General features: G+C 49.6%; 1 protein-coding gene across 4 annotated transcripts in view; it reads right to left on the reverse strand.

Moving 5' to 3' along the window:
* Window positions 1-12,927, reverse strand: part of Syne3 (spectrin repeat containing nuclear envelope family member 3) — an 88,346-nt gene that overhangs the window by 48,716 nt on the left and 26,703 nt on the right. For 3 of the 4 annotated variants that reach the window (XM_052738885.1, XM_052738883.1, XM_052738884.1), the window contains exon 2: window positions 4,572-4,729. In XM_052738885.1, the coding sequence (XP_052594845.1) occupies window positions 4,572-4,715 (144 nt within the window). In that variant the 5' untranslated portion in view covers window positions 4,716-4,729. Of the gene's footprint in view, window positions 1-4,571; window positions 4,730-12,927 lie in introns of those variants that run through there. The other variant, XM_052738886.1, reaches the window with a different exon arrangement.

Raw genomic sequence — 12,927 nt, forward strand, 5'->3', positions numbered from 1 at the left:
ACAGGGTTTCTCTGTGTAGCCCTGGCTGCCCTGGAACTTGCTCTGTAGACCAGGCTGGCTGTGAACTCACAGAGATCCACCTGCCTCTGCCTCCCGAGTGCTGGGATTAAAGGCGTGTGCCGCCAGCCCCAGCTCAACATCCTACATCTTGAACCTCATCCTGCCTTCAGCTGTCTGAGGGTGGGCATGAGGCACAGCAGGTAGTTAACCACAGCTACCATCACTAGTGTCATTATTCCCACCTCACAGACTGAAGCTTGGCCTCCCGATCAGGTGACGGGACTAAGTCTAGGGCCATGTATGGACTAATAGGGTGACCTTTGCCATGTGACTTCTGTACTTCAGGCCTATGACAGGCAGGCAGGATGGTTACAATACCAGGGCTAAACTGAGTCACGTTAGCATGCTTCACTGCCCTAGGCACCAGTAACTAGCCACTATTATTACATTGTTTTTGCAGACAACAGAATCTATTTTTTTCTCTTTTATTTCCACCTACTTGCTTGACTTATTGGCAGCTCCCCTTGGCCTAACCTCAAGCTTAGCTCCCAACTTTCTCACACTCATGTCCTGGGCAGCCTGGTTGTCTCTGTGCCTTCTAGGTGGATGGAGAAGGAAGGGATCCTGACATTCAGATGTGGCCTTCTCTGACAGTGTGTGAGTGACCTCAGGCAGGTCACATGACTGCTCTATGCATCCCTTTCACTCCAGTGACAATATAGAAATCCCTGCTATGTCCAACTTACATACTGCTTTAAGCATATTGACAGAACATGCAAGTAAGCATTTTTGTCAACTGTAGCGTAATTAGACAGACCCTCCTCCAACACATGTACATAGTCCCCAGCCCTCTCTTTTGCTTCCTATGATCAAAGTTAACCAGGATGACAACAGTGTATGACAACACGGAGACTTCCCACTCACACATGTTATCAAAGAGTGAAACTTAAGAGTCCCCTCCCCTTTCCCCTGTCTCTGTGTGGGACCAGGTCAAGTGGAGAGCGGGAAGCATCCTTACAAGAGGGAAGAGGTTTTGTTTGTTTTGTGGGGTGGCAGGACGTGACAAGTCACCCTCTATGGGCAGTGGCTATGTCAGGCCCCCAGACAAGAACCTGCTGTGGATATCGCTCTGTATGCTGTGAATGTGTTGCTCTGATTGGCTAATGAATAAAGTGCTGATTGGCCAGTAGCCAGGCAGGAAGTATAGGCAGGACAAAGAGAGAGGAGAATTCTGGGAACAGGAAAGCTGAGTCAGGAGTCACCAGCCAGACACAGAGGAAGCAAGATGTAAAAGTACCAGTAAACCACAAACCATGTGGCAACTTATAGATGAATAGAAATGGGTTAATTTAAGATATAAGAACTAGATAGCAAGAAGCTTGCCATGACCATACAGTTTATAAGTAATATAAGTCTCTTTGTGTTTACTTGGGTCTGAGCGGCTGCAGGAGCCAGGTGGACACAGGAAAACTTTAGCTACAAGAACCTGTGTCCCACTCTGTAATAATCAGTCATGAGAAAGACAGCAATACCTCCATGGCCAGGGTAGACTGAAGAAGCAAGAGCCACTTACGGAATGCTCTAGACTGAGCATCCAGTGTGCAGGATGCCACCCACCACCAGGAACAGGGGCCTGCAGTATGGCTGGGAACGAATCTTTTGCCTGCCAGAGATTTGATCTGATTAATAATAATAATTAGGAGATGGTATCTCTCATGCCCAGATGGATGCAGAAGCCGTCACAGTCCTCACACCTGTTATGTTGCTCACTCCAGTTTTACAGCTAAGAATGTTGGGGACCCTCAGAAGCCAGGGGTCGAGACTAAAGTCGCCTGGGAGGATCCTAGGTCCCTGAGTCTCACGGGGATCTGCTAGCCTCTGCCAACCAAGAGATCCTTTAACTTGGGGGAAGAAGTGAAATTCAGCCTCCCAGGCCACACCCCTAAGGAACCTGCCCTGCCTATGAGGTGACAAGGACAAAGCTCTCCTTCCCAAAGCTAAGCACCCTACTGAGTGATCTCGCCTTTGCCCACCTGATCTCCCATGGGAGGGAGGGGCAATCAATTTTCAGGCCAGCAAAGGATTCATTCCCAGTCATACTGCAGGACCCTGTTCCTGGTGGTGGGCGGCATCCTGCGCACCGGATGCTCAGTCCAAGTGGCTCTTGCTTCTTCAATCTGCCCTGGTCATGGAGGTATTGCTGTCTTCCTCAGTGTCTTGGAGAGACAAGAAAGTGCCCGAGACCCTCTGCTCTTTCCAAGCATGTAATCATGATGCTTTCTTGAAAGGAGCTGAAAGGTCCCAGAGGAGACAGAACACTAAAAAAGCCTCCCTTCCCCAGACCTAGAGGCTTGTTCCCTACCTGTTACCAAGCAAGAAGGGACATTTGCTGTGCCCCGAGGCCAGGAGGGGCTGAGGCCGCAACAGAGAAGGGGGAGGTGGGGGGACAGAGAGGAAGAATTGGTCCCTCCTTCTGCCACACCCACCCTGCCATGGCATGGGGGCTCCCTTCTGTAGCTTTTGCTTGGCATAAGGGCCCTTACCGGTGAGCGGGATCCCAGGGAAGTCTGGTAAGACAGGAACAGCAGAATCGCTCTGCTGGTTCAGAGCAGCTGGTGGCAAAGATGGCGTGTGGATTCGATGGAGAGAAGGAGGCAGTAAAGCTAGAGCAGACTTTCTCAAGGGTTTCCCCTCAACCCGGCCAACACTAGTTGACCACAGGCTGGGCACGGCACTGGACAGTATGGCCCATTCTGGGATTTCCTGGCAGGACAGGGGGAGGGCTACAGACAAGAGAATCATAAAAGGAACTAGAACTGGGAAAAATCCAAAAGGGCTTCTTGGAGGAGGCAGCATTGATGCCAAGCATGGAAATGGTGCCCACAATCGGAAAGGCAGAGGAGCGAAAAGTGGAGAAGCAAGACATAGCTGTGGATGCACACACCTGACTTCTCGAAGCCAGATCCCAGCAAATGCTAAGGTGCCCCTGATCAGAACAAGGCCTAGAAGCTGGTGAGAAATCTGAGGATGGGACTCAAGTGCAGGCCCAGAAGGCTGGGAACCACAGAGTGAAGAGAATGAAACATGGGGACTTGGAAGAGGATCTGGGAGCTCTGTGACCACAAGTATGGCCAGTGTCCCAGTGTCCTAGCCCACAGGAATCAGGTGGTCCTCCCAATTCCAGGGCTGAGCCCATCCACACATACATACATGCATACACATACAAGCGTGTGTGTGCGCACACACACACATGCACACACTCACCAGCCTAGACAACAGCTCCTCCCATGTCCCTCTCAGCCCTCACTCACAACCTGCCAGCCTCATGTGACGAGCTGCTGGGGAAGGGCACTGGAGGACAGGGGTGCTGATGGGTAGTGATGGGCAGGAGGGTGCCAGGAAGCCAGCTGGGGGCAGAAAAGCCTGGCAGTATTTCGTTTCACACGCTTACTCATGCCAAGCTGACGGGTATTCTGAGGAGACACAGTTCATGGGCAAAAGCCTAGTAACAGGAAATAGAGGAGGATCGTGTAGTCTTGGGAGGGGTAACAGCAAAGGGGGGTGGACATGATGATTTCTAATGCCAGGTGAAGTTTAGTTTTCCTCTGGCAGACAATGGGAGGTGGGGAGAGCTTCAGAGGAAGACAACAGAGGACTTGATGGTTAGTCTCAACTGTTAACTTGACAGGATCGAGAGCCACCTGGGAGACTGGCAAAGCGCACTTCTCGGTGTGTCTGTGCAAGCTCTGAGCAAATCGACATATGTGTATGCCTGTGTGTATACAACATGTACGTCCACAGAGGCTGAGAGAGTGTCTGATCCCCTGGAGCGGGAGTAACAGGCAGTTGTACGCTGCCAACTTGGGTGCTGGGAACTGAACTCGGGTCTTCTAAAAGAATGGCAAGTACTTGTAATTGCTGAGCCATTTTTCCAGACTCCTCCCACCTTTTTAATAATTTATTTTATTTTTAGTTATGTGTATATGTGCCTGTGTGAGGGTATGTGCATGTGAGTGCAGGTGCCAGCGAAGACCAGAAGACAACAGATCCCCTTCAGCTAGAGTTACAGGTGGCTGTGGGCTACCTGAGAGGCATGCTGGGAACTGAGTTCGAATCCTCTTCTAGAGCTGGATGACATACTTAGACCCGAGGCATCTCTCCAGCCTTCAACTATTGGTTCTTAATTGCTCCCTACTGAGGGTAAAAGTGGGGCGATCCAGGCCTAGCAGAAGCCTTGGATTTAAGATGTGGGTATTGGGCAGAGCCAAGTCTGAGCCAAGAGGGTTAGGGGACTCACCTGTATGTGCAGATGTCTCCCCACCCCCACCCCAGATGGAAGGAGGGACATTTTGTGACAGAAGCCTGGATGAGCAGCCGGGTCATCATGTAGAACTTTCTGGAAGATCAGAACCTCAGCCTCAGCCCCAAACCACCTTATCAGAATGTATATTTAAGTAAAATGACCAAGACATCTAAACACAGGTCAGGGTGTGAATGACTCTAGTCTCTCAGCCACAGGAGGAGGGAGATGGCCGATGCCACACTGCCAGCAAAGCCCGGCCACTGCCTACCTCTGTCTCGCGCAACCGTGCCTCCAGGGCCGCTCGGGGCCCCTGTGTGTTGTCATTGACCTGAAGCTGCTCCTGTACCACCTTCATCCACGCCTGGGCATCTTCCACACTTCTGTCAAAGTCCTCCTGGGGCTGCTGCGTCATGGCACCTGTGGAGACTGAGAAGGACCACATGAGGTCAGAGCTATGGAGAGACCCCAGGCAGCAGCAGGCACAGCATACCAGTGCTCCCCATGATGCTCCCCACTTGGCACAGTGGTTAATCCTAGGTGCCCAGAGCTGGAAATGGACAGGGAGAAAGCAGGTACAGCCTCTGCTGTGCGGCGAGCAGCAGCTGGTAGAGACATCCCCTTGTCACGTAGCCTCCCTGTCCCGTTCTCTAGCTTGGGAGCAAGGTGGCTCCTATCTACATTCTCAGGCCCTCCACAAAGCTCTCAAAGCTCACAGACAGAGAAGGCGAGACCCCAAATGAGCTTGATTTGAATGGATCCAAGCCCTCAACTGAAAGAACACTGCCCCGGGCATCACAGAAGCCCAGAGCACTCCGAAATGAACACGGCAAGGAGACGACCATGTGAGTTTATACTGTTCCCACTTCACACCAACTTGGGTCCCCAGCAATTCTTGTTTGTGTCCCTCTGTGGAGCGGGAGGTGGGGTTGGGAGGTGCCCTCACAGACACAGGCAATCAGCTGACCCAGTCCATCTGATAAAGCCCACCCGTTCCTTAGTGATACCTGCCAGCTGGGGCAAGCCACGCACCCACACCAATCCCCACGGCTGGGCTGCTCCTAACCTCATCCTGCACTGTGAGTGCAAAGTCTCAGATGTTCTCATCCAGCGTTCTCTAAAATCCCATTAAACCAAGACAAAACTCTTTTGCATTCCGATTCTAGGTGTCAGCTGACAGCGACTATAACCTGCTTTGGATTAAGGTTATTTACATCCACATTCTGTGTGAAGGGATTGGGTCTGACTTATCTGCCAGTCTCCCATGATGCCTTGCACAGAACGTCCAAGGTTGCTGGAAGAAGCAGCCCAGAATGGGCGTACACTCTAACACTAAACTCCCCACACACCATTTTCTCATTATTTTGTTTTATTGCAAATGCTGGGGATGGGACACGGGGCTGTGCGTCTGCTAAAGAAATACCCTACCATGGAGCTGCATCCCAGCCATGCTACTATTTAAAATGGCGAAATGTGACCTGGAGAAATGGCTCAGCGGTTAAGAGCACTCACTGCTCTTCCTGAGGACTGAGGTTCAATTCCCAGCACCCACATGGCAGCTAACAATTGTCTCTAACTCTAAGATCTGGCACCTTCACACAGCCATACATACATGCAGGTAAAACACCAATGCAAGTGAAATAAAAGTAAATAAATCATTTAAAAAAAATAAAAATAAAATGACAAAAATGTGTAGGACATGAGTAGAAGGTGCCTATAGGGCAGAAAGTAGAGGTCTAAAGAGAGGGGAACAAGAGAGGGTGATGGGCAAGAAGGAGATATCTAAAGTATTACATAAGCTCACTCATATGTAAAATCTGTGTTTAATTATATCACACATGTGCATACACACATGTAACGGAAGCAGGGGGAGACTATTTGGAATGAGGAAAGGAACCAATGGGGGGGATAAGGAGGATGGGGAGGGGAGCTGGGGAGGGGAGCAAAGAGCAGTGGGATGTGTGAATGAAAAGTCATATGTACCACAGATCCTGAAATCTATCATTCTGTATGCTAACTAATAATAATAATAAAAAATAAAGTGGCTAACCGAAAGGAAGCTAGAAGTGACCTCCACACCCAACCGCAGGGACTTGGTTTATATTATGGTCTATGGTGTACTTGCACTTGAGACTCTATAGTCGCCCACAGAATGCAAGCTTAGTGGGGACTTGTGGAAGCGAACACTGAGGATACAACACCAAAGTGAGGCAGAATTATGTCTTTAATATATACCTAACCCCTAACAAAAACACCACCAACAAGGGGCTGGGGGGATGGCTCAGCCTTAAGAGAACTGGCTGCTCTTGCAAGTGGACTTGAGTTCATTTCCCAGCACCCACATGGTGGCTCACAACCACCTGCTACTCCAGGGGTGTCTGACGCCCTCTTCTGGCCTCCACAGGCACTGCATGCATACACATGGTACACAGACATACATAAAACAGACATAAACAAATCTTTAAAAAAAAAAAAAAGATCAACACTAAAAAGCAAAAAAAATCCACTCATATAAAAAGGTTGGGACTCCCCATTACTGGGCTCATGTGACTAAGTAAGAGTTGAGGGTATGTAGACGTGACCCAGCCCCTCAAAGGCCTGGTTGCCATTATATAAGACCTGAGGTTTCTCCTATGAGGAGAGCCACCGTAGCCTCAGAAGCTACTTGGCAAAGGGCAATTGTCCCTGCCAAGATCACCACTGAAGGATTCTGCCCCCTTATTTTTACTTATTTTTTAAAATATTTATTTTATTTTTAAGTATGTGTGTGTATGTATGTATGTGTATGTGCATATGAACATGGGTGCCTGCAGTGGCCAGACCTGTCAGATCCTGTGGAGCTGGAGTTACAGGTGGTTGTGAGCCTCCTGACGTGGGTGCTGAGAATCGAACTCAGATCCTCTGGAAGAGCAGTGCTTCTAACCGCTCAGCCCTCTCTCTGGCCCATCTCGGATTTTCAATCTCACAAAACTTTGTGAAAAATTTCGGGAAAGAGCAGCCATCTTTTTATGATTAAAAAGAATAAGTAAAACCTTTTCCGAACATGACTAAATCACACAAAAAGCCTTGGCTGGGAATCTGGCTGGCCTCAATCCCCATGGCACTGGGTGGAGAAATTTGTGGCAGACAAAGAGACACAGACAAAGGCCGTGCCAGCTGTGCTGGGCCAAAGGACATGGGCATGGGTGGGCGGTGCAGGGCAGGCGGCATGCTAGGCGTGGCTGCTGCCCATTCAGAGCTCAGCCCCCAACTCGTTGTTTTCCTTTTAGAGCTGTTTTGACATTTTTCTAGAAACTTAATCCACACCTGCAGCCACGCCCTGTCTCTCCGTGCTTCTTTTGAAATGCGCCTTCACGTGTGCTGGCCTCCACGTTGGTTCTTTGTGGCCAGGAACTGCCCACTAGCTGCCGGTCTTGTCTAGCTTCCAAGAATTCAGCTTTTATTTTTTTACAAAGCCAGGAACGTAGGGACAGAAAATCATCCCCAGAGCCTCAGAGGACAGGAGCCCCCTGGTCACTAGCAGAACCCTTTCACGGGCAGGGCTTGCCGAGGAGAGCATGCTGGTTCGGTGACCCAGTAACGCACCTCACCGCAGCCAGGGCTCAGCCCAGCCTCAGAGGCCGCTCACATTGGCTGGGGAGGCTGCAGGCAGAGTTCAGGGGATCTGAACCTCTTGGAGAGAGATGCCACACCCAGGAATTTAATTAACACGGCGCCCAGCCCACCTCAGGCTGCAGCCCCAGCAGTGAATAAACAGACCTAGCCCGGGTGGCGGCAGCGTTCAGGATGGACAGCTGCCCACAGAGCATGTGTGGCTGCAGGCGGCTAAGTGCCTTCTCAAGTGCAAAGACTGAAGAAAATCAGCCATAATAAGACCCAGTTAGCAAACCCGGAAAACCAAATTTGAGACACACTACTACTACTACTACTACTACTACTACTACTACTACTACTACTACATTAACACAGTAAATCACACAATCTAACCATGGCTCCTATAACTCCCGTAGCTCTGAAATAACATTGGACATAAACAACACTTGGAGACATGTGTGACAGCTGCACCATTAACTAAAAATACACGTGATGGAATGCCAGGCCCCATGAATAGCGGGAGGTTGTGGGGGGCGCTTCCCTGCTGCCTGTGTACATGCCTGTGTACATCAGCTCAGGGTTAAGTCGGGGGTAAGGGTGGAGTCAGTTTCCCATCTAAACTCATGGACCCCCGAGTTCTACCCAGGGCCCCATCAGTACAAAGACCTGTATGGGACAGCCTTCATTTAGTCAATGGGGAGAGACTATCTCTGCAAGCAAGTGTAAGAAGCTGACAGCTGAAAAAGCAAACAAAAGGCTGGAGAGATGACCGAGGGGTTAAGAGCACTTTCTGCCCTTGTAGAGGACCCAGGTTCGGTTCCCAGCACCAACAGGACAGCTAGCAACTTGGCAGTTCACAACTATGTGTAACTAGTTCCGGGGATCCAATGTTTCTTCTGGTCTCTGTGGGCACCAAACACAAACATAGCGCGCGCGCGCGCGCACACACACACACACACACACACACACACACACACACACACGCGCACATGCATGCATGCATGCAGGCAATCACTTATACACTGTCTTGGTGGTCAACTTGACTACATCTGAATTAACTAAAACTCAGGTGGTTGGGCATACCTGTGTTTTGAAGTTGGAAAGACCCACTTTTAAACCTGATCTTTTGAGGTGGGAAGATCCACCTTTAATCTGGGTCACACCTTCTATAGCCTATATAAAGGACGTGGAGGAAGAAAGCTCTCTCTTTGCCTGCTTTCCCTCACTGTCACTGGCAAGTCCATTCCTTCACTGGCATTAGAGCCTACTTCTTTGGGACTCCAGCATATGCCAAAGACCAGCAGAGAATCCAGCCTCATGGACTGAATAACTACTGGATTCTTGGACTTTCTGTTGGTAGCCAGCCATTGTTGGACTAGCTGGACCACAGATTATAAGCCATTCTAATAAATCCTGTGTGTGTGTGTGTGTGTGTGTGTGTGTGTGTGTGTGTGTGTGTGTATAAATATATATGTGTATGGGACTATATGAATATTGAATATATATATATATTAATATATATGCCTTGACCTCACAAGTGGAAATAGTATTTTAAAAAGAAACTGTACTCGAGGGCTGGAGAGATGGCTCAGTGGTTAAGAGCACTGGCTGTTCTTCCAGAGGTCTTGAGTTCAATTCCCAGCAACCACATGGTGGATCACAACCATCTGCAATGAGATCTGGTGCCCTGTCCTGTCATGCAGGCATACATTCAGGCAGAACAGTGTGTACATAATAAATAGATAGATAGATAGATAGATAGATAGATAGATAAATCTTTTTTAAAAAAAGAAAAGAAACTGTGCTCACTATAACCTGTTGCACACTTATGAAGAACTAGAAGGAGAGCGAAGTTTCTAAACATGAAGACAGCAAGCAGAGGGATGCTGGGCACAGGAGAGGGACACTGGGCACAAGAGAGGGACACTGGGCACAAGAGAGGGGCGTTGGGCACAGCAGAGGGACTCTGAGCACAGGAGAGTGACACTGGGCACAGCAGAGGGACACTGGGCACAGCAGAGGGACGCTGGGCACAGGAGAGGGATGCTGGGCACAGCACACCTTGCACACCCTCACTGAATTTGCACACTATGCCCATAATGGATAGTTTTATGCATTGATCAAAAGAAAACATAAAATTAAATGAAGCTTTAAAAGAATGCTTTCCCAGGGTGGGAGAGATCACTCGAAGGTTAAAAGCACATACTGCTTTTGCAAAGGAACTGAATTCCAGCACCCACATTGGACAGCTCACAACCACCTGTAATTCCAGTTCCAGAGGAATCCTATACCTCTGGCCTCCATGGACACTGTACTCACATGTACATACCCACCTATACACACAATAAAAATAAAATCTTTTCCTAAATGCTTTTGAAGAATCTAGTAGATTCCAAATATGTTTCAAGTAAATACATTACATGTGGTCTATTTTTTAAAATTAATAAACATTTTTCCTCTTAGTTTCTAACTGCTCTTTCTACCCATATTTGTGATTTGGGTGTCGTTTGAACAGTTTTCTGGGAGTTTCTTCAAGGCATCTATATGGATGTAGTGGATCAAAGGAAGCAAGAAGTTGCCATAGGACAAAAGGGACCCAGAGATCAGTTACCAGGCTGCAGAGAAAAGGAGATGGTGACATTACCAGACCTGCACTGGAGGTGGCAGGGAGGAACAAGCCAGTAAGCAGCTCCCCTCCATGGCCTCTGCATCACCTCCTGCCTCCAGGACCCTGCCCTGTTTGAGTTCCTGTCCTGACTTCCTTCAGTGATGGACTATGATGTGGAAGTGTAAGCCAAATAAACCCTTTCCTCCCCAACTTGCTTTTGGTCATGGTGTTTCATAGCAGCGACAGAAACTGTGACTAAGACAATGAGTATAGGCACAGACGGGATGGGGAGAGGCAGGTAGGAGGGGATTGGGCCAGAGCAAGGCACACTGTCCATTTAAAGGCTCCCTTGATCCTGATTCTGGCCCTTGATCCAGAGCAAATGGCTGAGCTGCAATTTGGTGTCAAGGGACCAGTCTTGCAGGAAGGGCAGGGTTCTTGGCATTGACAAAATTGCCCAACATGGCCTCCTGCCCACTGAGGCTCCATGTCCTGTCTGCCAGGGTCAATTAGACCTCCCTCCCTCTCCTTTCCTTTGCCCAAGCTGAAGCTGCAGGTACTTGGCTCTGTACTGCCGTTGGTAAGGGGCTGGACCCCTGGCCTCAGTCATCTTGTGCTGGTTCATGTTTCTGTCAACTTGTCATGAGCTGGGGGTCATCCAGGAAGAGGGAACCTCATTTGAGGAAATGGCTCTGTCAGATTTGTAGGCAAGTCTGTGGGGGCATTTTCTTGATGAATGATTGATGTAGGAGGGTCCAGTCCACTGCGGGTGGTGCCACCCCGGGCAGGCGGTCCTGGGGTAGGGTAAGAAAGTGAGCTGAGCAAGCCACAAGGAGCAAGTACTCCTCTGTGGCTTCTGCTTCAGGTCCTGCCTCGAGTTCCTGCCCTGACTTCTCCCCTCGTTCATGATGTGCCTTAACCTGTGAGCCAAATAAACCCTTTCTTCCCCGGGCTGCTTTTGGTCATGGTATTTATCACAGCAATTGAAAGCAAACTAAGACAGACAGACAGACAGACAGACAGACAGACACACACACACACACACACACACACACACACACACACACACACACACACACACACACCACCCTAGTGACGTGCCCTGCAATAATGCTTGCCCTCCAGTGATGCAGGGCTCATGGAACCCTGTTCAGAACTGAAGCATATCTTATTGAAGGCACCCCCAAAACACAACACCAGATCCCCTCAAATAAAGGAAGGGGCAAAGTCGGGTTCTCAACATAACAGTACAGGTGTGGCATCACCAGTCCCATTCTGCAGCAAGGAAAACGAAGATCCAGAGAAGCATAGATCCTGCCTAGCAGCAATGATTCTAGATCCACAGTGGGAACAGCTGCAGTCAGCATTTCCAGGGCATCCTTCATGTGCCTGGCTCTATAGCAGTGGTTCCCAACCTGTGGGTCATGACCCTTTTGAGACTATCAGAAAACACAGATATATACAGTATGATTCGTAACAGCAGGAAAATTATCATTATGAAGTAGCAATGAAAATAATTTTATGGTTGGGGGTCACCACAACACAAGGAACTGTATCAAGGGGTCTCAGCATCAGGAATGTTGAGAACCCCTGCTCTATTGGGAGGGTTTATACCTATTCACTTAATCACCCTTCAAAGGCCCATGCAGGCACTTACCATTCTCCTTTCTGTGGAGATGAGAAAACTGGGGTTTGTGGATTCTAAGAAGCCTGCGAGCAGCACAAACAGGACTTGAATCCAGGACAGCTCAAGTCTTTTTTTTCTTAGCTTTGAGTGCTACCCAGCTTGCCTACCCCAGCGTATGCCAGGCCTCCACTGAGAGCTGCCAAGTGACGTGGGCAGCTGGGGCAGCCAGCCCTCTGTGGGCCATCTTCAGAGACCTGGTCTCAGATCGAGAACCTAGACTTTTGGACAAGCTCTATGGGACAGCCAGGCCCCCTCAGACTTACTGCACTGGCCGCTTTCGCCCTGTGCCCACCCACCTGACCTCCCGGCACTGTGTTCAGGGCCCCCGAAGGGGTGGAGAGGAGCTCATGACCAAGGAAAGCTAAGGTCCTTCCGAGAAGTTACATCCTGGGGCTCCTGCCTGGTCACCCTAGCTGGCCCACCACACACTGACCCTGAGTCCTGAGGGGCATGCTCCCTGGGCTGTGACTCACCGGACTCAGCAGTGACTCAGTCCTTCCCCGCCACATATGGTTCCCACCCTTCCATTCTCCTTCCCTCTGGCCTCTTATACAAAGATAGAATTTCACGATCTGAGCTCCAGCTGGTTTTAATCCTTAAGCTTCTCCAAGTGTGCTGAGGAAGGCTCCCTTCCTCTGCGTTAAGGGGGATGGTGGAGGGTGCTGCAGAGAGGTCGCCATCCACAGTGCCAGAGCGACGGTCCTTGGGATTCTCTTTCACGGTGTTAACAGAAGGTGA

Source organism: Peromyscus californicus, unplaced genomic scaffold (genome assembly GCF_007827085.1).
Source record: "Peromyscus californicus insignis strain IS unplaced genomic scaffold, ASM782708v3 Scaffold_15__1_contigs__length_86483966, whole genome shotgun sequence".
Classification (NCBI taxonomy): domain Eukaryota; kingdom Metazoa; phylum Chordata; class Mammalia; order Rodentia; family Cricetidae; genus Peromyscus; species Peromyscus californicus.